The 24,848-nt window shown below is 45.0% G+C and overlaps 1 protein-coding gene across 1 annotated transcript in view; it reads right to left on the minus strand.

The window, feature by feature from the left end:
* Positions 1-24,848, minus strand: part of CEP112 (centrosomal protein 112) — a 194,148-nt gene that overhangs the window by 16,399 nt on the left and 152,901 nt on the right. Inside the window, exons 25-27 of the mRNA XM_066566089.1 lie at positions 17,548-17,649; positions 15,163-15,222; positions 14,233-14,287 (exon numbers count right to left, since the gene is read on the minus strand). Of these exons, the coding sequence (XP_066422186.1) occupies positions 14,258-14,287; positions 15,163-15,222; positions 17,548-17,649 (192 nt within the window). The 3' untranslated portion in view covers positions 14,233-14,257. The remainder of the gene's footprint in view (positions 1-14,232; positions 14,288-15,162; positions 15,223-17,547; positions 17,650-24,848) is intronic.

A 24,848-nucleotide genomic window follows, 5' to 3' on the forward strand; every position in this document is an offset into this window, starting at 1 on the left:
AAATGTGCTGACAGGAAAGGTTTTGCAAAGAAAACTGAGCCAGCTCAGAGAAAATCCTGATAAACCCTATATTGCAACTAAATAACCTTCTTTTTAAAACTCAGTACAACATGGGAGGTGTAGTTTTTACTCTGTGCATTTCACAGATCCAGTTGGCATCTCCCATGGAAGCCTGGGCCAGGAGAGCATGGCAGAGTGGAGGAGCACACAGTGGCTGGGCCGTGGCAGTGTCACCCATCCCTGTCACACCACCACATCCACTACAGACCACTGCTGCATCCCAGAATTCCCACATTCTGGGGTTTGGCTCAAACTGGCCCTGGAATTTCAGCTTTGCGATAGAGGGGAGGAAAAAAGCATGAATCAGAAACTCCTCTCTGCTTGTAGAGCATTTTGATTTCTCATCAAAACCGAAATTTTGACTGCAAAGACCCAGCTGATCATCATTCCCCCAGCTGGTGCTGAGTGAACCCCACTGGAATGGCAGGATTAACTCCCAGCCCCTGAGCATGACTGTGCCTGTCTGCACTTAACTGCTGACCTATCTTCAACATCCCACTAATTAATATGCTGAACCAAGGTCGTGTTCCAACACGGTCTCATTTTCCAGTGAAGGGAAGAGCCAAGAAGGATTAGGAACAAATGGGAACAGCCCAGGATGCTTCCTCACACCCTGAACCACGGTGGGTCATTGCTCCTCCACCTCAGAGGCATCCAGAGGACCAGGAGGGGCCCCTGTGCCAGCTAATTCCTGCCTAAACAGTCATCCCAAGCTGTGGCAGAAAAGCCAGGCTCAGCCACTCACTCCTGCTCCAGCTGCTCTGATCTTCGGCCAGTTATCAGCACCTGGATGCTCAGGGAAGAGGGAGGTGATCTAAGGAGGTAACAAAGGAATAAAGTTCTCCTTGTTCCTGTAAAAATGCTGGACAGGCTGGCTGGGCTGGGTCAGGGCACAGCCCAGCTCCTGGGGAGCCTCCTCAGCTGCTGGGAACCCCAGCCCATGGAGGGCTGGCCCCATCCCACAGCAGGGGCTGGCTGCAGGGACACCCCCTCCTGCACTATGATTGTTACTCAACCTTTGTTTCCCAGCTCATTATATGGAGGAACAGAGTCAAACACAGTAGAGAAAATCTCTTGGCTCTACACCGTCCCTCTGAAAGCAGCAGGGTGGCCAAGCAGCCTCCCCTGTGACCTCTGCTCCTGACACACTCAGGGGGAATTTAATCTCCCAGGGGACCAGGAGGGACCCAGGCAAAGGCTGCACCCCACGGTGCCCAGAGCTGCTGCTGGGCTCCCAGGTGCACAAACCCCACCTGAGAACCTCCCCAGACCCAGACAAACCTTGCAGGGAGGGGATCTGCTTTCTTAACCCTTGAGGGAAGGAGAGCACAGCACTACCAAAAGCCCACCTGCCAAGGGGAGCAGTGCCTGGAGCCACAGGACCCTCCCAGCCCCATCACACCTCCAGGAAGGGAGGTCAGGGCAGCAGCAGTTTCCCCCAGCCAGACAGGAGTCATGGGCTGATGAAGATGAATCAGGTTCTTTTAAGGTTTTAATTACTTTTCTCCTTTTTCCAAGATAAAGGGTCCTCTCCAGGGTCTCCTCTTGATGGTCTCCCTCAGCAGCATCCCTCACACCTTTTTATCCCTCCAGCAGGTTTAGGAGAAAACACAGATAAGAGAGCAACTACTCTCCTCCTGGAGGGTATTTCCTGTAATACATTACAGGAATGCCCCAAAACCCCTCCAGGACATCCTGGGGCAGACTGGTCCTAATGGGAACTTCTCCCCACTCTGATCCACGATCCAACATCACTGCTCACACCAAATCCCCACCTCAGGTGTCCCTGGGAAGGAGCAGGGGACAATGCCAGGCTCAGGGGTCCCTGGAAGGAGCAGGGGACAATGCCAGGCTCAGATGTCCCTGGAAGGAGCAGGGGACAATGCCAGGCTCAGGGTCCCTGGAAGGAGCAGGGGACAATGCCAGGCTCAGGGGTCCCTGGAAGGAGCAGGGGACAATGCCAGGCTCCTGCACACATCCCCCTGTCCCTGGAAGGAGCAGGGGACAATGCCAGGCTCCTGCACACATCCCCCTGTCCCAGAGGGGAGGCAGGGCTGGCTGAAATCCAGATCTCTGGATCCCCCTGGAAAGGCACGGGGGGAGGAGAGGCACGCCGCCCTTCACGAGGTTTTGTGACTGCAGAGAGTTGGCAAATCCCCGGATAAAAGGGAAAATATGTTCATAATAAATAAGACTGAAGTAACACGTTGCGAAATATTTACTCCCTCGGAAAGGCGGCTGTTTGCTTTCAGTGGAGCTGCATCTGATCCTCTGCCAAGCGGGGCTGAGCGCCTGGAAAAGAGACTTTGCTGTGGTCAGCCAGGGAAAACCAGGTGCCCAGAAAGTGCAGGGACTGTGTGTGCACAGGCACACGTGAGCAGGGATGGATGGGCACCGTCCTGGGGGTCCCCAGCTCCTGAGAGCCCCACAGACAGAGCAGAGCCAGCCTGGAGCTGAAACTGGTTTTAATGCAGCTAATCAGATGTCAGTGTAGAGACTGAAGGAAGGAGAATAGAAGGGAGAAAAAAGAAAGAGGTGTTGATAAAATACTTGTTAGAAAGAAAATTGGATTAGTGGTGCCATTCTGGCCATGACGTTCTTTGAGCTAGAGAAAAGAAATAATAATCTTGTTCCTTTTTTCCCCCGTCTCTCTGCAGCCCACTGAAGGCCTCACAGCCAAAACATCAGTCCTTCTAATCTTATTTTCTTTTTTCTAGCATGTATTTTATTAACCCCTTTTCTCATTTAACTGCTATGAATAGCTCAGTGGGTAACATCCTTCTTAGAAAGTGAAAACCTCCTTGGAGATGCGGTGCAAGGAGAGAAATGCAGACAAACTTCCAGCTCCCGCACTCAGAAGAAAAGCCCCCTCTGTAATCCTGTCTGGTGAATCCCAACATTGTACCCCAAGGTAAATGCCAGCTCCAGGTCCTCTCTTTGGAGCAGGAACAATCAGGGAATTTATCTGGACACACCAGGAGATTGCTCCAGCTCTATAAACTCCAAGGATGTGGAGCAGAGATGAGAAAATAAATAAACGCCTGTGCTGCTTCTTGGGAAAGTGTCTGTGTGTGTGTGTGCATTCAGCACCCTAAAGTCAAGTCAGGCAGCTGAATCACCTTTTCACAGCTTCCCTCTCAATCACCTTTCCTTTGCAGCTTCCCTTGCCAGCTCTCAGGCACCTACAGTGAAATTCCCAGGGTGGACTGGGATGCTCGTGGGAGTGAGCCCAGCACGCACTGGGCCAGGCATGTCCTGCTGCTGGCACAGGGGCTCCACTGGCTTTATCCCACCAGCCCAAAGCAAGGCTGGATTTCTCCTCTCACACCCACAGCAGGACTTTGTGCCCCAAGTAAGACATGGGATGTCTGGAAGCTCAGGACCAGCCTTCCCCCTGCACAGCAGCGATATTGATGTGGCCAAAAAGGGGAGAAAAACCATAATTAAAACATCAAATATAAGAGACAGTCCTGCCCTGAGCTGCTGTAAGTGGGAACAGAGATTTGGCCTCTCCATAAAGAAAATACCAGCCCCAGTGAGCTTGGCTGCTGCCTCCTTCCCTGTGAGCAGCAAACCTTCCTGGGAGAGGAGCGGGATCCAGCTCTGCTCGATATTGGTGTGTTATTTTCCTTGACAGCTGTGGTGCATAGTGGTAAGTGCATGTTTAATTCATTCACAATTTATGGTGTAATGAGAACAATGAATGTGTCTGAGGGAATAATTGCTTCACGGCAGGGATGCTGGAGAGTTCAAGTTGGTTGGCACCTGGACTTTGAATCGGGGCTGGCGGGGATTGGCTCCGGCAGCCCCACAATAGCCCCGAAAACAAAGCTGGGGGGACGGGGAGGGGGTTCAAAGTCACCCCGGCCGAGCTGCAGCAGCCTCTCGATGGCAGTGGCTGGATCCCAGCCCTGTTAGAGCCCTGTGGCCCCAGTTACTGGGCACCCAGTGAGGTTTGTGCATGTGGGAGCTGCTTTTCCAGGCCGTGTTTACAAGGGAATTCTGCTGCACTGCAAATCCGCGTCCCCGGAAAACCAGTGCTTCCCCCACCTCCCTCCAGGACCTTTTCACGGCTTGGTCCTGGCAGTGTCTGCCAAACCCTCCTTTTGTTGGGGGTGTGGAGAGGGGGTTGACCCTTTCCAGTGTCCTCAGCAGCCACATGGAGTTTCAGAGGCCTCAGAGGTCAAGAGCATCCATATGGAGGGCCCAGGAGCTCCGTGCGTCTCCCAGCTGTCCCCACGGCAGCTGTGCTTGCAGCCCCTGAACAAAGCTCATTAGGGGGCTCGTTAGGACACTCAGGGGGTGCTCTGAGCTGTCCTGGAAGAGCCCTGGAATCACACCACTCCCAGGAGAAGGCTCCATGTATGAACAGCTCCCATCCATCAGACTGGGAACAGGGAGATCCCGTTATCCATCATGGGCTCTCTCCCACAGCACTGAGTGGGGCAATACTTTTGAGCAACAACAGAGAGATGCTGACAAATCATCCCTCAAGCTTTGGTCCATGCAGGGGGGTCTGCAGCAACCCTTTCCACAGCTCCCAGCGGAAATGCCAATCTGATTTGTCAAACAGATGTGCCAAAGCACAAATCTTCCATGCCTCAAATCCACCCCAAAGAGATCAACAGTCAAGATGGGGCTCTTGGACCCAGCATCAGCTCTGGGGGGAACAGGCTGTGAGGAGCTGTGAGACTCGGATGCTGTTGTTAATTATTACACCATTATATTGGGGAGCTGTGCTAGAGACCATCAGCACTCGAGCTTTTCCATACATGGCCCGTGCAGGATGGAGCTGGGTCCCTGTTCTCCTTCTCCAGATGGGAATGCCACGTGCTGGGGATGGGTTTGCCTTGGACAGCTTTCAGAGATGCTGAGCTGGGAGCCCTGCTACACATTAACTCCCATGCAGTGCTCTACAAGATGTTTTGAACACGTATGCAACACTTGGGACTAAACGGAGGCTGCTTTTAGCAGGGGCAACATCTGCGTATGAGCAGATGTGGGCCAAGCTGGTGAGCAAATCACTGCAACGGCTTTTCTTTAGGGACTGAAGGCATTTTTCCATGGGGTTAAGTGGTTGAGGTGCATAAATTGGAAGGACACCTAATTAAGATTAAAAAGATGAAGGTTTTAGGCTGCTGTGTCCCCTCAGAAACATCCCACGTACCCGCAAGATGGAAGCAGCCACAGCTGGGAGTGGAAGACAGAGCTTAGGAGCAGACAGAACCATGAATTCGTAGTCCTGACAGAGAACCTTGTTTCATCCCCTCTACTCCGAGGTTAAACACGATGTTCTGTCAAGCCACACTCGGAGGAAAACAGGGTTTGGCAGCGGCGCCTCGCTCGCGAAACCGCGTTAAACACGGCTGGGCTCGGCGGGCACCGAGAGCAGGCGCTGCCAGCCCGCCTTTCATCTGTGCTCAGCAACATCCCTGCTGCATGCTAGCTTTTGGGTTCTTTTTTTTTTCCTGTTGAGGTTGGGATTGAAGGTATTTAAGAGGGTATTTTGTGTTTAGATTTAAATGTTTATTTTTTCTTATCTATGTTATAGTCTCACAGGTAGTGAGTTTTGTAGGATTTTACTGACAAGCTCCAAAATGGTTAACTATTTTTCTTTATAAGGTCTTTTAAGGTTAAACTATTTAATTAAGAAATGACACTAAAATTATTTTTACTTTTAACTTAATAACTAATTACTTGAAGCCCACAATGCAGTTTTTGTTTAATTACAAAATACTACTTAAACTCATGAAGAAGAAGGACTAGTTTCTATTTTAAAACTTCTATCTTGTTCTATATATATTACTATATTCTAAAACTTCAAACTCCAAGTTTTTTACCTTGTGATATTACACACTTAAGATTAAACTACACACTAGTAATTTTAGTGTTATTACTCAATTTTGGAAGCTTTGTCTATGGTTTTAGGTCAAGTGAAGTGTTCTTTTAGGGGGTTAGAGTCTGTTGGTACAGAAAGTTTAAAATTTTTAGCATCTAGAACTCCAACACATCCAGGAGGAAGCACTGTGGTAAATAACTAATAATAAACTCCTCTGTCCCCCCCATAATGCTCTGTCTTGTCACTGCTTTCCCTGGAGCTGCTTTGCCCTGACATTGCTCTGCCTGCGGGGAAAACAACAGACCCTAGTGCCTAAAGAGGGACCAACCACCTCTCCACGGGCAAGAAAAGGTTAAACCCAGAGGTGCCTGCAGATGCAAAGTGTGAATGAGACTGGGGTTCACACCTTCTCCCGAAGCTCAGCTGTGAGCTGAGCCCCCCAAAGTCCCATCCCCATCCCCATCCCAACGCAGATGACAGCTCGGGATACAAATAAACCCACCCCTAATTGCACAGCGTTAATTACCGAGGGTGTTTGGGTTTCTCGGAGAACATTAGCTTGTGAAGAGCTCAATCAAAGAGCCCTTGGGGCATCCAAATCAAGGCAAAGCATCAAACCCCAAGCGCTGTTTTGAAAACACAGCTTCAAATGCTCTGTGCAGGGAGGAAAGGCTTCCCCTGCCCCCAGGCAAGGGCAGAGGCTGTGACCTCGGGGTACAACATCTGCAGGAGCCTCTGGGGACACCCCGCGCTGCTCCCAGGGTGATTCCAGAAAAGCTTTGACCACAGGCACTCATGGAGGTGCTTGCTCCACTGGATTTCCCCTCCTGTTCTCCCAAGCCCAACCTTTTGTGCCCAAGCAGGGCAGGTCTGAGTTTGTCCCTGCACAGAACTGGTTTCCACCAGCCTGGGAACAATTAGGAGAAGAATCAACTTAGGGAGAAAACAAAAAAAAAAAAACAAAACCCAAAAACCAAAAAGTGACCAATAACTGCAGCCTCTGGTTAGCAGAATATTTTTAGCTACACCAACCTATGTATAATATATAACTATATATCTAATATATATTATAATTTATATATATCTAATATATATTATATACACATATTATATTATATACATATATTATATTATATTATATTATATTATATTATATTATATTATATTATATTATATTATATTATATTATATTATATTATATTATATTATATTATTTGATATATATTTTAATATTATATATAATATATATAATTATATATAGATATATTTATATATATGTTTATGTATATTATATATATCTATATACATAACTATATATATAAAATTATACTATGTGCAATATATAACTACTAATATATAACTATGTTTTTATAATGATGGAACAGTATTGCAGGTGAGGTGTGCAAAGAAGGAGTGAAAACAGCAAAAAAGTGACATCAAAAAGTAATAATCTCAAATTAAAAATAAGGTAATTAATAGCATCAAATTCAGGGGAAGAATTTCTGATCACAGTCAGGAACAATGTAAAAAGGGCTTCAGTAATATTTGGGTAGTAGTTCTTTTTCTAATAGAGATGGTCTTTTTCAGCCAAACCCACTGGATTTGAAGAAGAAAATTAATTCAGGGAAGTTTTAAGAACAGTGTCCCTAGGCCACTTCCAAGTCCCTTTTAGTCTTCAGATCTCTAAATAGAAGTTTCTAAGCATCCATGCAGCTACTTCACAGCTTTGCACTCATATGGGTACATGTACATTTACTTGGAAAGGGCTGTTATATGAAAAAAAGGAAAATAAAGATCCAGAGAGATTTGCTCACATCAGTAAGAAAGCTTCTGGCAGTTGCACATATTTTAAAATATTATTTCAGTTTACACTTGGCATTTCTCACACTCTTGCTCACAACCCTGCAGCTTACACTGACCCTGCTCCTGGAAACAACCCCATGGGCCAAACCCAGCATCTTCTGCAGAGAGGGACCACCAAACACTTCCCATCCATTCTCCTACAGGATTAAAACAGCATTTATTTTCCAAAGTGACACCAAAAAAACATATTGATATTAGAAAGCTCAAGCCCAGCTGTTCCTCTGTGAGGATAAAAGTGCAGAGACTGGGGAGGAAGGGAGGGGTCCCTGAGGACACCAGTGCTCACCTGCCTCCAGGTGCTGACACCCTGAGGGGACACCTGCAGAGGTGGCACCACACCAGGTCACCCATGGGCTGGATCCTGCACAAGGAGCAGCATCTCAGCCCAGCTGAGCACATCACAACAGCTGCTGAGAGCAAAGCTCCTGCAGCTACCCTAAAACATGGGTTTGCACTTCCTGGAGAGAAAGGATCAGCCCCCACCAGAAATATGTGAAAGGAAATCATTTACAGCCCTTCCTGCATCCACCAGAGAGGTTAAATATGCTGATTCCACCAGCATACCTCAAATAAAAACCAAAAAACAAGCCCACTCCACAGAGAAAGCTCCTTCTACCCCACCAAGTTACCAGGGGTAAGAACTTCAGCCATCCTTTGTGGAACAGATGTTTGCACCAGCCTTTCTGCAGCCACCCAACAGCTACAGGCAGCTCACAGGGGGCTGAAGGGTTTTTCAGGCAGGAAGATGGTGGAGATACACTTGGACTCAATGATCTTAAAGTTCTTCTCCAACCTAACAGATTCTGTTTGGACAGCAGTGCTGTTTAGAGAAGGAGGCTTCAAGGGAGACATTTGGGAGCATGAACCAGCCCAGGTATGATCTGCACTAAAGGCAGGAGCCAACCATCCATCCTGGCTGTGGGGCTGAAACCCCAGAAGGTCCCTGTTTATCAGCACAAGGATGGGGATAGGCCTGAAGTGAAGAGCAGGCTCAAGGTTAAGTGTTTGCAGATGGGTTTATTGAGTTAGGCTGAAGGCTCAGGTGGGAATGTCCCTCTGGGCAGGGGCTGCTTTGTCCTGTAGCTTTTTGTCCATAATCTCTGGCCCTGCTGGTGCTGGGGCAGGGTGTGGGATGGGAGCTGGGGTCTGGTTCCATTTTACCATGCCCAGTGTTTATATTTCACACTGCAACAAAGCAGCCCAGTGGTGCAGGAAGGACCACACCAAAGGTCTGAACAAGGGCACTGGAGCAGCACAGAGCCACCAACCTGTGCTGGAGCAAACCTCAGATTGTGGGGGTGCTTCCAGGATCTCCTGGGCACAGCAGCGGAGCTCTCATCCAGAGTTTTCACTGCAGGTTCAGATCTACACTGAAATGAGTCAGTGATCTCATCCAACAAGGATGAACAAACAAGAAGATGACAAGCAAGTGTTGCTAAGTCTCAGAAGATGTAACATCATTCCTGATCCCAATTAAACACAGCCTTGCAAACATCCAGGCTCTGATTGATCATGAGATCCATATGGGGTCATTTGCCTCCTTAGGTTTGTTTTTCCAGCACCCTCAGATGCTCAGAGCCTGGCTGGAATAAAACTGACTCTATAAAATTTAGGCGAGAGATTTAGAAGAGCTCTGAATTTGAAGGAATCAGTCAGACTGAGAAATCCCTCTCTAAAAACACTTGCTTTGGGACAAGATGGTTCAGCTGTGGTCCTGAGTGTGACTGCCACATCTTCAGTGCCATGTGACAAACCTGAGCCTGTGCCAGCTAAATCTCATTGAACAAGTCCTGCAGCCCCCAGCACTTCCCAGCACTCCTCAGTGAAGAGCCAAGGGTGGTCTTACATCCTTCATTTCAGCCCAGGACCTCTTCCACCAGCAGGTTTCTGATGGATTCCAGGGCTAGAGTTTTAATGAATTCCTTGAATCCTTTATTTGGGCAAAACTGGACAAAGTTAACTTCAGTGTAAGCTTGAGATAACAAGAGAATTAGGACTCACAACCTTCTTTTGAAAAGATGGTCAGCTCTGCCTGGTATTAAACTTTGATATGAGGTTTCAATGGGAGAAGAACAAGATTCCTAAAGTATGAATCTGTTGAATAGATTTTATAAAGGTGGAGGTATTGTTACAACTTCACTGCCCAACTGAGATAAAGGTGTTCCTTTACTTTGCTTATTCTACCAACACACATTTCCTCATTTCCAGCCCTGATACTGAGTCTGAATCATGTGTTGCCACATTTAAAGCCCATCTCCATTCCCACTGAGCTGTATGTCCATGGAGCATTTGAAACAAACAGGCCTTTGGGACCCAGCTCTGCAGATAAAATTGCTTTAGAGAGCTGCCCAAAGGAGGTCTCAGCTCTAAATCCTCCTTGTGGGAAGGTGAGCTCCATGTCCACCTTCCCAAGAGTTTTGGACATATCTGGGTTGAAAGGAAAATTAAGGTTTCTATTAGAAGATGGAGCACTACCAGGAAAGAAAACATTTCTTCTCCCAAGGATGCCTGAAAGGAAACAAAGCTCTTATGACCTGTAGCCATAAATTTAAATTTCATAAAGCAAAGCTCTTATGACCTGTAGCCAACTATCCCACAGTTCATGGGATAAAGGGATGAAAAGAGATTGGGATTAGGGATGGCAGAACAAGGGCACGACACAATCTCCACTCCTTTTGTTCTCTGGTTCTCTGTCAGTGAAGGAGAGACCGACTGTGGCAGCAAATGGTAAATAAATGATATTTTATCCAGGGCTTTGCCTTATTTACATTATGACAAATGCCAGATAACACCACAGAGCTGCTCAATCACTATGTGTAAGTGCTACAAACTGCTCCCACATGCAGCACACTCCCTCCTTCTCTCACACAAGACACATTTTTGCAGGATCAGGCCCTCATTCAGTTCTTTCACTGCTTTTTCACAATTTTTTTCCAGTTTAGGGAGGAAAAGTTTTATTTAATTATCATCTTTTTTTTTTTTTTTTTTTTTTTTTGTGGTTTGAATTGACCAACTGCATATCTTCCCCTGGCTTTATCAAAGAAGCCACCAGTACCAGAGCACATCTAGTTTTAAGAGGGCTTTAGTAGGCAGACTTAAAATTGATCATGCATTTTAGTTTCAGTAACTTGCAATTTCTGCACGCTTTGATAGAGCACTTTAAAGAACAAGTCTTTAATGACAAAGGCTTAAAGGAAGTGGCCTTTCTGAAGAAAATATCAAAGCTTGGAAAAGATAGCTCCTTGGAAAAAAAAAGGCTGAATTAAAATGACCTCGTGTTCTGAAACTTCTTCATACAATATCTGACGTCTTACTTTTCCTTTGTACCCTCCAAATGGGACCAAGTATAATTTAGCAGTGTGGTGCCTCCAGTCCATTCTTTGATTTGGGGAGGACTTTCAGTGCATTAAGAGAATTTTTAAAAAATCAGATCCTATAGAGATTGTCTATGAAGACCCCTCAGCACCAGGATCAAAGCTGCTCCTGTTTTCCAGAAAATTCAATAAATATTTTTTTCTAATCACTATAAAATATTTTTCTTTTCTGTGCAGCAAAAATCATTTCTCAGTTTGAAACCACCACAGTCAGGAGAGATTTGGGCAAGCACCAGGAGTACCTGCTGTCCCCAGCACAATTAAAGCTCTGTTGCAGACACAAGCAGAAGGAGGGACCTTGTATCCCTTTCCTTCCAGCTGGGCCAAAAAGGAGCATTTTTGTTCCATGTAACACAAGAACTGTGAGTGGCACTGAAATAAAGTGTCACCTTGATAAAGGTCACCTCCCTGGGTATTGGTGAAAAATGTTACAGTGACTTTTTGGGTTTTATAGAGGGTGAAACAATCTTCAGTCGTGGAGCAAAATCAACAAATTAAATAAATATAAAATAGAAACAAGGTTGTAACCACACTGAAGCTGGTTTGGCCAGAGCTTGTTTAGGGACAACAAAGCCAACTCCTGGCTGCTGGCAATTCCTTACCAAGTGGGGAAAGAGAGGCAGAGAGCAAGAAATAACTGTGGAAATCTTTCTAATCCTTCAGTTTAGACTCTAATTCTTACTTGCCACAAAAATGATCAGAGCAATGTTAACAGCTACAAGAGAATTCCACCCAAACTTACATTTAAGCTCTTACAAGGTTCAAAGTGGTCCTCAAGCTGTAGCTGTTGCTGGAGAGAATTCTACAAGAGTTTTGAAACCTGATGGATTCCAGGGCTAGAGTTTTAATGAATTCCTTGAATCCTTTATTTGGGCAAAACTGGACAAAGTTAACTTCAGTGTAAGCTTGAGATAACAGGAGATCTAGGACTCACATTGAGTCCTAATTGACCTGATTGACCAACATCTACTTTTCTCAAACTGCTGTATGATCATCAGTGACATTAGCAACCCAATTCCACCAAAAAGAAGGAAATTCAGGAATTCAAGTAGCAAGAAGAGCATCCACGTGTTTCTTTATGGATGTACACCATTTCCTGCCGTCAAAAGCACTAAACCCACACAGATTTAATGGACAAACACAAGCAGAGAAGCAGAATCAAAGATGCTCATTTCCCTCAGGCATGAGAGGAGCTGCCACTGTCCCCACCTCTGCCATTTGGACATGGGGCCATGCTCAGTGGGTACATCTCAGTGCCCACTGCCTGTTCCTGCTGCAGGGCCCAGCCACTGCTGACCTGCGCCTTTTGGGGTAATGTAGCCATGATATTTTCTGAAAAATCCTTTCCTTAGGATTTTTTCTCCTGAGAAGCTGAGAGGCCTCAAGAACAAAATGTAACCAATGGTTATCTGCTGCTGTGGAATGCAACAGGTGCATCTGGGATTGGCCCATGTTGGTTGTTTCTAATTAATGGCCAATCACAGTCAGCTGGCTCAGACTGTCTGAACCACAAGCTTTTGTTATCATTCTTTCTTTTTCTATTCTTAGCCAGCCTTCTGCTGAAATCCTTCCTTCTATTCTTTTCGTATAGTTTTATTAATATATATATAATAAAATAATAAATCAAGCCTTCTGAAACATGGAGTCAGATCCTCGTCTCTTCCCTCATCCTCAGACCCCTGTGAACAGAGTCCCAGGGTAAAAACCTTTTACTGCCCTCAATTAGCTCAATGCATCCCAACAATTCCTGCTCCTCCATCTCCCCATTCCCCCAGGCCAGGCTTTGTGGCACCTGCCACAGCAGCACCTCCTCCTTTATCAGAGGAGCCTTATCTGTAATTAGAAGAATCACTTGTTGATTCAAGGAAGGTGAAAAACCTGCCCAGGCCCTGACAACCAGCAAAGCAGCCAGAGCTGGGGTTTGGCACGGAGCTGCCAGGAGGAGGGGTGGATGGAGCCAGCCTGCCAAAGCTTCTCCTCCTTGATCTTGGTGCCAGGAGCAGATAAGAGCCCAGCTGGTGAGCTGGGACTTGGCAGCACGGCTGCCTCCACCACGGCACTCAGGGGAGAGGAAACCTCCAAATTCCACCCAGGCTGTGGCACAGGAGCACTGGTGACACCGTGGTGAGGCAGGAGAGGGGGCCATCCCCAGCAGCAGGGCCCCTCTGGTGCTGCCAGGGCCACAGCTGGACTTGGAACAGGAATTTCTGGCCCTTTCTCAAGCATTGGGCCTTGATCCCAACAGCACCAGCAGGAACAACAAAGCCAGACCTAAATGCACACATTCCAAATGCTCCAATGGAAGGCCATGGAGGTACCAGCACTGTCCCATGGCTGGGGACAGGGCCAGCTCTGAGGGCTGCCCACACTGCCCCTCAAAGCTCACCCCAGAAAACCCTCTGGAATCTCCTCAGACTTCCTGGGATTGTCACATGCCCACGTGGCACCAAGGTCACATCACCCTGACTCCCTCCTAACAACACCCCTGGCTCTGTTACCAGCCCATGAGGAAGGAATTCCCTGTGCCCAGAATGTCCAACCCCACCAACAGCCAGAGCTGCCTGCAGTGCCACCCTGCTGCTCTTATCCTTGTGCCAAAGAATCCCTCCAAACACAGCACAAATTCCCACTTTACAAAGCCACACAAACCCCCCCTGCCTACTGAGGTGAGTGAGATGCTCAAGCAGGACAATAATGTCAAAACAAAAAGATAAGAAAATAATATTTTAATATTATGTAAACACATGGACACAGAAGAATGTCAAAATATGTTAAAATATCTCGGACAATAATAATAATAATAGAAAATGGGGTTTTCTTCATGTTTAAAAGTGAAAAAAATGGTATTGGGAAGGAGTAACAAAAATATTAGTAGAGCAAAGCCTACTTGCTTGGTAAGCAAGCTCAGTGTGGTGTCAAACCGTGTATCAAAAGCATAAATCTGTAATAAAATAATGATAAAAAAAATAATGGAAGGAAGATACAACAAAATCCATGCTGGCATGAGCTATGAATATGTTTTCATGAAGTTCATTTTTTTTGTGCTAACAAAAGAACCACTAATCTTTATAATTTACAAGAGCCAAATCTTCAAACCTATTCAAAGCAGTCCATTTGGCAATCACAGAGATCCCACCGGTCCATCAGCTACCTGAAAAGGAAGAGATTTTTGTCAGTTATACCTCATTATTCTTATTATAAAAACACAACAGGCTGCAAGCAGGGCTGGGTCCAGTGGGCAGTGGGTCTGGAGCTTTCTATTTATCTAACAAAGTTACCTATACTGGACTTATTACCAAGGATCTATGACATTTTCAGTTTCCAGTTAGCTTTAGCTAATTCCTGTTAACAAACAATTCAGGATTAATATTTTCACCAGCTCTCACACTGCTAACCTTCTCACAGTTACTTAAATATCTCAAATGCTGACACTATTTTTACAAGCACACATTCTTAGCTGCAGAAACCCTCATGTGAGATAGATATGAAACACCCTCAATGTCTATAAATACAGTAAAGATGGAGTGGTTTTCCTAGGAAGGTTCCTTGTACTCACCTCTCCACGTGAATCACTTACTCTAAAGGCACAGCCAGGCTTTTTATGGCTGCAGCACTTGCCATAATTTATATTGGAGGGTGTAAACCTCTCAAAAAAAAAAAAAAAAGAAAAGAAAAAAAAAGAAGCTCAGGCTCGTGGAGATCCGGTGCTTTGAAGATGTGATCTGTAATATTCTGCCTTGCATCATTGTTTTCCATCTTTAAAGGAGGTGGCATCACCGCAGCTGTGCAGGAGCCTCACCCTCGACATGCAGGCAAAGCCCAGACTTGCAGAGCACCTGCAGCTCCTCTAATCCTGCCCTAGCAGCACTGACTAAGCACTGGGGAGAACTTCTCAGATGCTTGTTTACTGAAAAGGAGCTTTTCAAACTGCACCCACGTTGGAGGGTTTGAATTAAGCTGTAAAACTCTCAAGCACTGGGACCCAGAGGTGTGAATGGTACAAATTGATCAAAGATAAGCCCGTACTTTTTTGGTGTTGCAGGCGTTCGGGTCTTCCTGGAGGACTCTTTTCTGCAGAAAACTTACCTGTAAAACACATCCCACATGAAAACAGGGTACAAAATTCCAATCAATATATTTGTGCTCATTTCATAAAAGGAATTTTTCTGGTCTCTCCTGCCTAAATAACATGCAGTAACACTTTAGCTGTGTAGAAGAATTCATATTTAATAGAAGACTGTTCTCTTGGCTTCCCTGGCTCTGCTCTGGCTGTGCACCCTTCACTCCTTCAGGAACAGAGTCAAACCAGTTGTTAAACCCAGCTGGTGGCACCATCTGGGTAGTGCAAGGCCTTGAGAGCTCCCGTTCCCCTGGGAGCTCCCATGGGATTCCTGTGCTCTGATCCCTGCACTTCTGCTCTTGTGATGGAGGTACTCACCTGTTCCCCAAGTGTATGAGAATTAATGCTTATTAACACACTGCATCCCTCCAGGAGCAGACAACCAGGCAGCAAATCCTTTATATTTAGCAACAAGTTTAGAAAACTTCACCCAAGCCCCAAGTATTTTCATTTTCTGCTGTTTATTTTTATCCCCGCGCGGTGCTTTTACCCAGCCTATCCTCTTCATCCTCCTCCAACAATAAATAATCCTGACAGGTGCAGGGATTCCAGTGCCCTTCTTGTCTGATGTTTTCAAACAGGAATTTCAACAATTTTCAAAGAGCAGGACACCTGTGCTTCAGAGAGAGCCCAGCTCCCCGAGCAGTCTCCGACGCCAGCGCGCGCGGGAGCGCGGCCAGCAGCGATGGATTTCTGGGAGAGCACCCAGGTTTTCATGTGTGCAGTTACCTCTACTCCTTTGAAATGCTGCTGCTGCTTACAGAAGCTCTGCAGGTGGATATCAGATTCTACTTTTTTTATTTTTTTAACTCATTAAAAGGTGTGGTGTTAGCTCAGAGTGATGCTTCCTACCAGGCAGTACTGAGAGTACTTTTAGGAGTCTTTAGAAATAGCTTTTTACTATCAACTGGAAATAGATCTCCCCAATAGACCCTTAACTCTTTATTTCCCACAATTATTTAAGTGACAAAGAGCATCACTTCCTCCCTTGAGGTGGAAGCAGAATGTTTACAACCAGAGTGTTGAAGTTGTGTCAGTCCTTGCACATGAAATGTTGAGTTTCCACTGTCAAAATTTCCTGCTTCCATTGAAAGTGGTCTCTGCCAGGGGAAGTGTCTCATGCAAAACAAAATATGCTATGGAATAATTCTTATGCATTGCAAAGAGGAAAATTTGGGAAAATCCCCAAATACATGAAATTACCAATCATCTCCATAGAGAAGGTTGTGTAGGAGAGAGAAATGAGATGTTGTAGATCAATAATTTCTTGAAAAATGGTCCTGAAAATTGGCATAAGGATGTGATGATAATGTGATGATAACTTGTACTCTGTGTCCTCAGGTTTTTGCTCTTCCCAGAGCTCAGGGCAGCTCTGAGCCACCAGCTTGGCACTGTCCTTGTCCCAGTTCTTCCCGTCAGCCAGGACAGATCCCAGGTCCCAGATCCCAGGTCCCACATCCCAGTCCTTCCCAGCTCAGTTACATGCACAATCCTGCAAACATAGGTGGCATTTTCCTGCATTCCCATTATTCCACAGCTATGATCACCCTTCTTTATGGCTATTTATCCTTCCTCGCTGCAGTTCAGGCAATGATGACATTTTGTTTTCTTCCAGCTCCCAATACTCTGAATAGAAAAGCCCCAAATAACTTCTGCAGGAACCATGTGTGAGTGACACACCCAATTAATCAGCAGTTCCCTATTTCCAATGACATTTGGATATTCCTATTGGGAAATTGAATAGTCTAGTTCATAAAAATCATACTGATTCTGCAGAAGAACGGGTGGTCAGCAATGTTCAAGACAGAACATTACAGAGCCTCTTTATATAGGAAAATATAAAAATATCACAATGATCATTTAGACAAATATCTTAAAAAATATCCAATTTGTTTTATTACATAGGCTAGAAAGAAAAGAAATTATTTCTAATCCTCTTCTTTGCCCTTTATAGGCAGCCTTTAAATGATTCCTCCAGGAGAAATAGCATAAGGACATGAAAGATAACTCTGAGCTGCATCTGAAAGGCTGAGGAAAAACCCCTAATACTGAATAAACCCCAGCTTTTCCAGGAAGAAAAGTTTGAGATCAAAAATTACAATATGGTACCTGTCAAACTGGAGGAGAAAACTTTTGTGAAATATGACACTGAGTGAGAAGCATGTGAGCGCTGCCGTAATTTGGGTTTGACATTTATTCAGTATTTCTGGCCAAATTTCAGACAGTCATAACCTCCTGTCTAGAAGAGATGGCTTTTATCCATCCTAAAATGCTGAAGAAGAAGAATTTACCTGAGATTTTAAAGATGAAATGGTGTCTTCAAATTCCTTTCTGGTAGATGCTGGCAGCAGCCCTTTGAGTATTTTTTGATATTCTTCTCGTATAGTAACCAACTGTAACAGAATAAAGAGAAATTTATATAGAGATGGCTGCTCTTAGGTGCTGTAAATTTTTTTGCTTCTTTTGCCCAAACTGGAGGTCAAATAAACACAGAATTAATTGTGCTATCAAAAGGGAGAGAGAAGAAAGATCAGTGAAGACCTGATCAAAAGAGGCGAAAGAGACAAAGAAAGGCAAAAGAAAACATAAAAATAAAAATATATATGGAGAGGGGGAAAAATGAGAAAAGAACATGGTCTGAAGAAGCAATAATCATTCTTAAATTCATCTGAACTGAGCATTTATACAGATACTCCTTACAAATTGACAGAAGTTTTCTGTTTGTCTTTGGTGGGATCTGAACCAGGTCAGGGGGGTGACATTTGTCCCCTGCTTTCCAAGATAAATTTTACAACATTTCTCAACTTCTAGGTGCTTTTGTGGACTTTTTATTATTACTCTTCATCCTGCAACGATTTTTCATTGCACTTTGTGTCTTCCTCAGGTTCATGGACACTACAGAACTTTCAATGAGCAGATCTGAGCATCTTAGACCCCAAAATAAGGAAGTTTGAATAGGGGGAAATTTTCATCTGCAACTTTATTTAACAGATGCTGAGTAAACAGGAGTTACAGAGTTACATGAAGAGGGATCAGATGGAAGGGTTGTGCTTCTTATCCCTCCAGAATGGTTGGATTTGGTGAGTTTTGACCTGGGATAATTTGGGGAGTGTGGTTCAGGCCAACCCATCACGTTCCCACTTGGCTGAATCAGGGCCTCACATCTGTACTTAACTCCCAATAGGATTAACTGCTTAACTCAAATTAAGCAAGGACTTGGGTGTTTTTCTGGATTAGCCTCTGAATATGTAAATAAAGGATCAAAGGGCTTCGATATCAGATTAACTCATAAAATATCTTGAAACTTTCAAGCGGAATCTCCCTTTTTTTTTTTTTTTTTGTTTTTGTTTTTTTCTTCCCAAATGGCTGAACTCCACCACTGCAACCACAAACCCAACCCTCAGCCTCACACCTGAGGAAGCCACGAGTTCCAAACCCCAGCTCCCAGAGCTCCCAGAGGTGAGAAGCCGAGGCCGAGTTCATCCCGGCACCATCCCATGGGAAAAGCAGCTCCCGCCAGAACCTGCATTATGCAGCGTGCAATTATCAATACAAAAGGAATAAAACAATCTGATGAAACGTTAGGAAAATTCTCCCTCTGAGTCACCCCGACAGGCAGGAGGAATTGCCAAAGCTCTATGCAAATGGGCAATTAGAGGCTTTCCTTGGGAACTGCAAGGAAGTGATGCCACTATGCAAATCTGAAGGGGAAAAAAAAAAAAGAAAAAAAAAAAGAGGTGAGACAGGAAACCTCGTTTGAACTCTGCTTGTGTAAAAGCCAGCGAACAAAATTTATGTTTTTGAGAGCTACACCAATAAATTCATGCTACTATTTCTATCAAGGCTTCCAAAGTTATGCATAAGTGGTCTGCCAGGATAAATATTTTCTGAGCCAACAGCTCATTTGGGTGGGGACCTTGATAGAGCAGAAACATATATTTCAGTTGATTCAACATGTTCCATTTATTCTTGGTGAGACGAGACCAGAAACAGGCAGCCAGAGCAGCAAAATGCTTTTATTTCCTGAATTTTGATGAATAACAATCTATTTAATGGGTAAAAGGATCTGGATGATCACCTGGGCAATATACAGCTGTAACAGAAGTTTTAATACAGCTCTGTGAGGGAAATAATCATTTTCTAATTGTGCAAGAGTTTTCTTGCAACCAGGTCACTGGTTTTAACAGTTTAATCTGCAGTTATTCTCTAAATAAATGCTTTCACAATGCTGGAAACATTTGTTATTGACTTTGCAGAGCAGCAGAGGATCACTCCCTTTTGACAAAGGTGTTTCTTGGAAAGCCAGGAAGAAATATTGCATTGTGCTTTGAAGTATGGAGATACCTAACAGGGTCAGCTGAGAATGGAGAGAGAAAATGAGAACCAAGCCCTGGTAGCTGCACTTTGGCTTGGGACTGGGCCCTTACTCTGTTTCAGACACAAGACATGCACTTTTTTTTGCAGTGAAACCTGTTCTTTTGGATACAATTCCAATTTCTTTGAGCAGACAAAACATGCTACTTTCAGCTCTGCTCCCTGCTAATTGCATCACAATAGGATGAAAATAAGTGCCCAGCTGTTTCCTGCTGTGTTATGGTAAACAACCTGCTGGTATTTTTGGCTGAAGTCACTATCAAGGTTTATTGAGCCAAGAGATTAAAACAGTGCATGGCAAAAATCTAAATCACTTCTTACAACTGAAAAATAACATCCAGTGGGCTAATGGGTACTCATTTTAATGGCAGAAAGTTTTTATTTTTTAACACTTATTTTTCACCAACGAAAGCTATGTCTGCAGGGATAGATTTTTTTGTGCCTTAAAGGCTTTTTTGTTCTTTTATGGCCTCAAGCTGCCTCCCTAGGATCCACAAATACTGTGTCTCCTCTTGCACACTTGAGGGACGTTTAAAATTGCAATTCTTCATCCCTCAGGAGGGCTTTAGTCAGCTGAATGAGGATGGCTCTATTTCATTTACTTGTGTTCATTTTTCTTCAGTCCTGAGAAAGTTGGTTGTTTTTTTTTGGTTTTTGTTTGAAAATTCCTTTTGGTGAGCTGATTTAATCCATGAACCCCCAGGAAGGTTTTATAGCTTTTAATATTAAGCTGCCACACCGGTCTTTGTTTATTCAGGTTGGTGGCTAATATATGAGGTTTGGAGTTTGATCATCAATCATCTTTGGTGTCAGCAGAAAGCTGAAGTTGCCACACGTAGCTCATGTGTGCTTGGTCACCTGGTAAATCAGTAAAAAAAGAAGAGATAAATAGTGACACAATTATTTAAGTGATGCAAAAATGGGACTTGGAGTCTCACTGACTACACTGTGTTGGGCATTGACCATTCTCAAAGAGAGAAAAGCTGAGTTTGATGCCCAGAAGAGAAATATACAAACCTGAGCTTTCCAAACCAACCAATCCCGTGCTTATCAGCACAATCTCAGAATTGTTAAGGTTGAAAAAAGCATTTAAGGTCAAGTCCAACCATGAAGCAGCACTGCCAGGGTCCCTCAGCACCACGTCCACATCTCTGCAGTCCCTCCAGGGATGGTGGTGACCATTTCCTTGGGCTCTACTGCAGAATCTCCTTTCTTCCTGAAAGGTGCCTGTGCTCAGCTGGGGCTGGGCTCTGACACAACCAGAGCACACAGCCCCGAGCTGCACCAAGGGAAATACAGGTTGGAGAGCAGGGAAAAGTGTTTGACACAAAGGGGGATAAAGTTCTGGAATGTTCTGCCCGGGGAGGTGGGGGAGTCCCCGTCCCTGGGTGTGTTTAACAAAGCCTGGATGTGGCACTGGGGGCCAGGGTTTGGGTGAGGGGCTGGGGCTGGGCTGGACTCGATGGCCTTGGAGGTCTCTGACAACCTGGGGATTCTGTGAATTCTGGGAAATCAGCTTCAATTTTTTACTGCTCCCCAGAGTCTGCTGCTGGCACAGCTCAGTGCTGCAGTTCTTCTCTACAACCTCAGAGGGATGTTTGGGGCTGGGTTAGGAGCGGGTGGGAGCGGGTGGGAGCACAGGAACATGCTCCATTGGCCCCTTGCCATGCTCCAGTCTCTCTCCTTCCTTTCTGAAAGAAACAACTCAAGCACATCCAAGAGAAATGCAGCATCTTCAAGGTGAGCAGATGAATTTCAGCCATGTGCTGCCACCAGCCTGCAAAGCACTGGGTGTTCTGTGTCTCTTCCATGCTCTCCACCAGAACCTGAGATCCTGCTCAGGTTCCCAACACCCAACTCTTCCTTCCTGACATCCCACAGCTCTGTGATGCTGAGTTAATCCCTGTTGCAAAATACCCATCTCATAAAAAAACAAAAAAATCCACAATTCAAAAGCCCCAAACAAATACAATCTTCTCCAGACCTTCCAGCTGTAAATGGCTTTATCTGAACCAGGGGAGCATAAGGAAACTGCAAAAGAAGCTCTGAAGTAAATGAAGGGACCACAGAAAGTTGTTCAAGTTCCTTTAAGAAAAAAATCTTGTCTTGAAGGACATGAAGTTAATTTTGTGCTTATGTCAGATAAGAATCAAAAGACAGTTGCCTTAACCAGAGTATTGTGGCTTTTTTAGTATTTTAATTTCTGCCTGTCTATAATATTTATGCAGCATAATGTGTGCCAGGGAACACTAGGATAGTGACCAAAAGGCATAATTAGAATCTTTTAGTTTTTATCAAATTTTCTCCATGTTTCAGGGTGAGTAAGATGAGGAAAGTTATTTGTTGTCTCTCCTAAATCCTTTCCTATGTCAACAGTTGTGTGCTATAATGCTGTTTAAGAGAAAAAAAAAAAACTCTTAAAAAAGGTTATGGATCTGTTCTGCAACATCTCTGAATGGAGACAGGAAAGATCTGCTGCAATAAATCTGAAGACAGGTGAGGGTTCCAAACAGGTAAAAATAAACCCTTCAGTCTTAGGGAGATAATTTAATCTCAGAATAAAGTCTCCTCCTTCTAAATGAAGGTTGTGGTAGTAGTATTAGTAGTAGTAATAATAATAATAATAATAATAATAATAATAATAATAATAATAATAATAATAATAATAATAATAATATTGCAAAGGTCAGGTTCATTCAGGTGAAGGAATTTTCTGAAAGCACTGTGAAAAGGGCAAATGAAGGACAAAATATTACATTGCCATCCCAATTTAAAAAAACCCTAATCAACAGAAAGAGCCAACCAAAAGAATCCACCAAAAAATAAAAACCAATGCAACATGCAAAGAATGATTAATCACTTGTTTGTGTGCTCTCTAATTGCAGGGACTCCTCCTTTGCTTTTCAGCACTCCTGAAATCTAAGTGAGCACAGCTCCACTCCTACAAAACCTCTGTGGGTCCAGATGTGCCCCTTCCTCCCTCAGCTGGCCTGGGGGACGCTGAACAATGTCCCCAACCCAGGAACAAACCAACCAAAATTGGCAATTTCCTTAAATTTCAGACCCCTCCGGCCTCTGTTGTAAAGAGAACATTGAACTGGAGCTTGAAATCTTCTGAAATGATTTTTCCCGAGGAAGAATCCAGTGATGTATCAATTGTTTCAGAGACGACCAAGGTCTGCACATTTGTCTTTTCAGAAAATCACCAAACACGAATATCTGCCGCTTTCCAGTCTGGTTCCAGGCAGAGGGAATTTTGACTCTCACTGTGCAAGGGCTGTTGAAATATGGCTCTCCCAGATCTGGAGGAACAGCGTGCAACTTGATACAAATGTTCTCGAGTTCTTAAGAAAAGTAATGAATGCCATAAATCCCACGGATTTGGCTCAGCTGAAAACAGCGACCGGGCGAGATCAGCTGAGCGAGTTATTTTGTTGAGTGAACACCATGTTGCTCTCCACTGAGAAAATCCTGCTGGAGCACCTCCCCTGTCCTGACAGTTCCAATAAAAGATAAATTGGTGGCATAGCCGTCCCCTTTGTGCGTCTGTCTGTAGCCAGTAAACCATCCCAGTATCCAAGACATTTTTGCCTTGTTGTTTTGCTGACCCACGGGGACCTCCAGCCCTGCTGAGCTCCTCACTGGGCACTGAGTTTGCTGCTCCAGGTCAGTTTTTTTTTTCTTTTCCCAACCTGCATCCAAGTGGCTTGGTTACTTCAGTGGCTTGTGTTTCCATCTCTCTTTTCTTGAACAAGATCTCCCACCTGGAAAATCCTCTGATTGTAGTTAAGCAATCTGAGTCCATATAATTCATAGCTGCAAAAGAAGCTTTTTGAACAAAAACCCCACCAGTGGGCTGCATATGGCAAGAACAGCATTCCTGGGACTACATGACTTGGAGAGGAATAAAAGCTTTCACTGTCAACACCACGGAACAACCAGGAATGTTGTGGCTAGAAAATTCACGCTGTTCCCTCAGCCTCCCCCTCTCCAGGGCTCTGCTATTGTTCCAGCTGGGATTTGGAGGATCCTGGACTTATTTTCTTCTCCTTCCAGATGACTCATGGCAGATGCCATCTTTGTTCCCCCAGCTCTCTTCCCCTCAGCTCCTGTCACTGCCATCCCTTTGCTGGCCCAGGAGGTTGGGATTGCAGCAGGAGGGCTCTCCCCTCCACAGGGTGAGGGGGACATGGGGGGACACCCCACTGACACCCCCTGATCCAGAGGAAGCAGCCCCAAACCAGCCCAGCTGCTCCCCAGTGCTGCTGGGCCAAAGCTGAGAACATGGAAAACACAGAATATTCTGGGCTGGAAAAGGCCCACAAGGATCATCAGGTCCAACACATGGGGTTAATTTCTGCCTCTGGCCATTCCTCGTGCACTATCAGGATAATTAAGTCTGAAATGCTCTGAGCATCTCTGACACCACTGCTGGAACACATTTATGCCTTTCAGTTTCACATTCCAGCATGTGCCACCTTCCACACACTCCCTCCCATCTGGGGTGGCTCATCAGGGAGAGGTTTCAGAGCCTGATCCAGAAGGTGCCGAGTGCTCCCCAAGGCCAGAGAGGGCTCACAAAGCTCAGCAGCAGCAGCAGGATCAGGATCTGCCTTTCCACACCGACCCTGTGAACAAGCAAAGCTCTATAGAGAATAATCAGAAGCTACTTTTACGACCACCATTTCCAAGAACAAAAATCCAAGCAGTGTCTCCAGTGGAACAGCAGCTGCCAGGCTTGCAGAGCCTCAGGGCTGGGAAGGATGGGCAGGGCAGCAGGAACAGGCCTGGGTGGAATTGCCATGGATGGCATTTGGTGCTGATTAAACTGACAGCAAAATAGTGCCTTAGAATTTACATGAAGGTGAAGATCACCATAAAGTTGGTATTTCCCAGTCTTTTTAGCTCCATCTCCTAGAAAAAGAGACTGGGACAGTTTCCTAATTGAACAGGCATTGCTGGGAGCACGACTGGAGATGAGGATTTGCTGCTCTGTTCTTGTGTCATCCACTCCAGACATCCCCAATTCCTTTTTCTTTTAATTCCCTGCATTAAGCACCAGGATCACTGTTCCTTGTAGTCCTATTTTAACAGGCTCTCAAAGAGCAAAGTTCCCTTCATGGATAAAATATAAGCAAACCACAGATGCTCTAATAGGAGGTACTGCCCTCTTAAAAGGACACTCTCCCATTCACTATTATTTAAGACAAAGAGCAAG

This window comes from Molothrus aeneus, chromosome 26, assembly GCF_037042795.1.
Source record: "Molothrus aeneus isolate 106 chromosome 26, BPBGC_Maene_1.0, whole genome shotgun sequence".
NCBI classification, from domain to species: Eukaryota; Metazoa; Chordata; class Aves; order Passeriformes; family Icteridae; genus Molothrus; species Molothrus aeneus.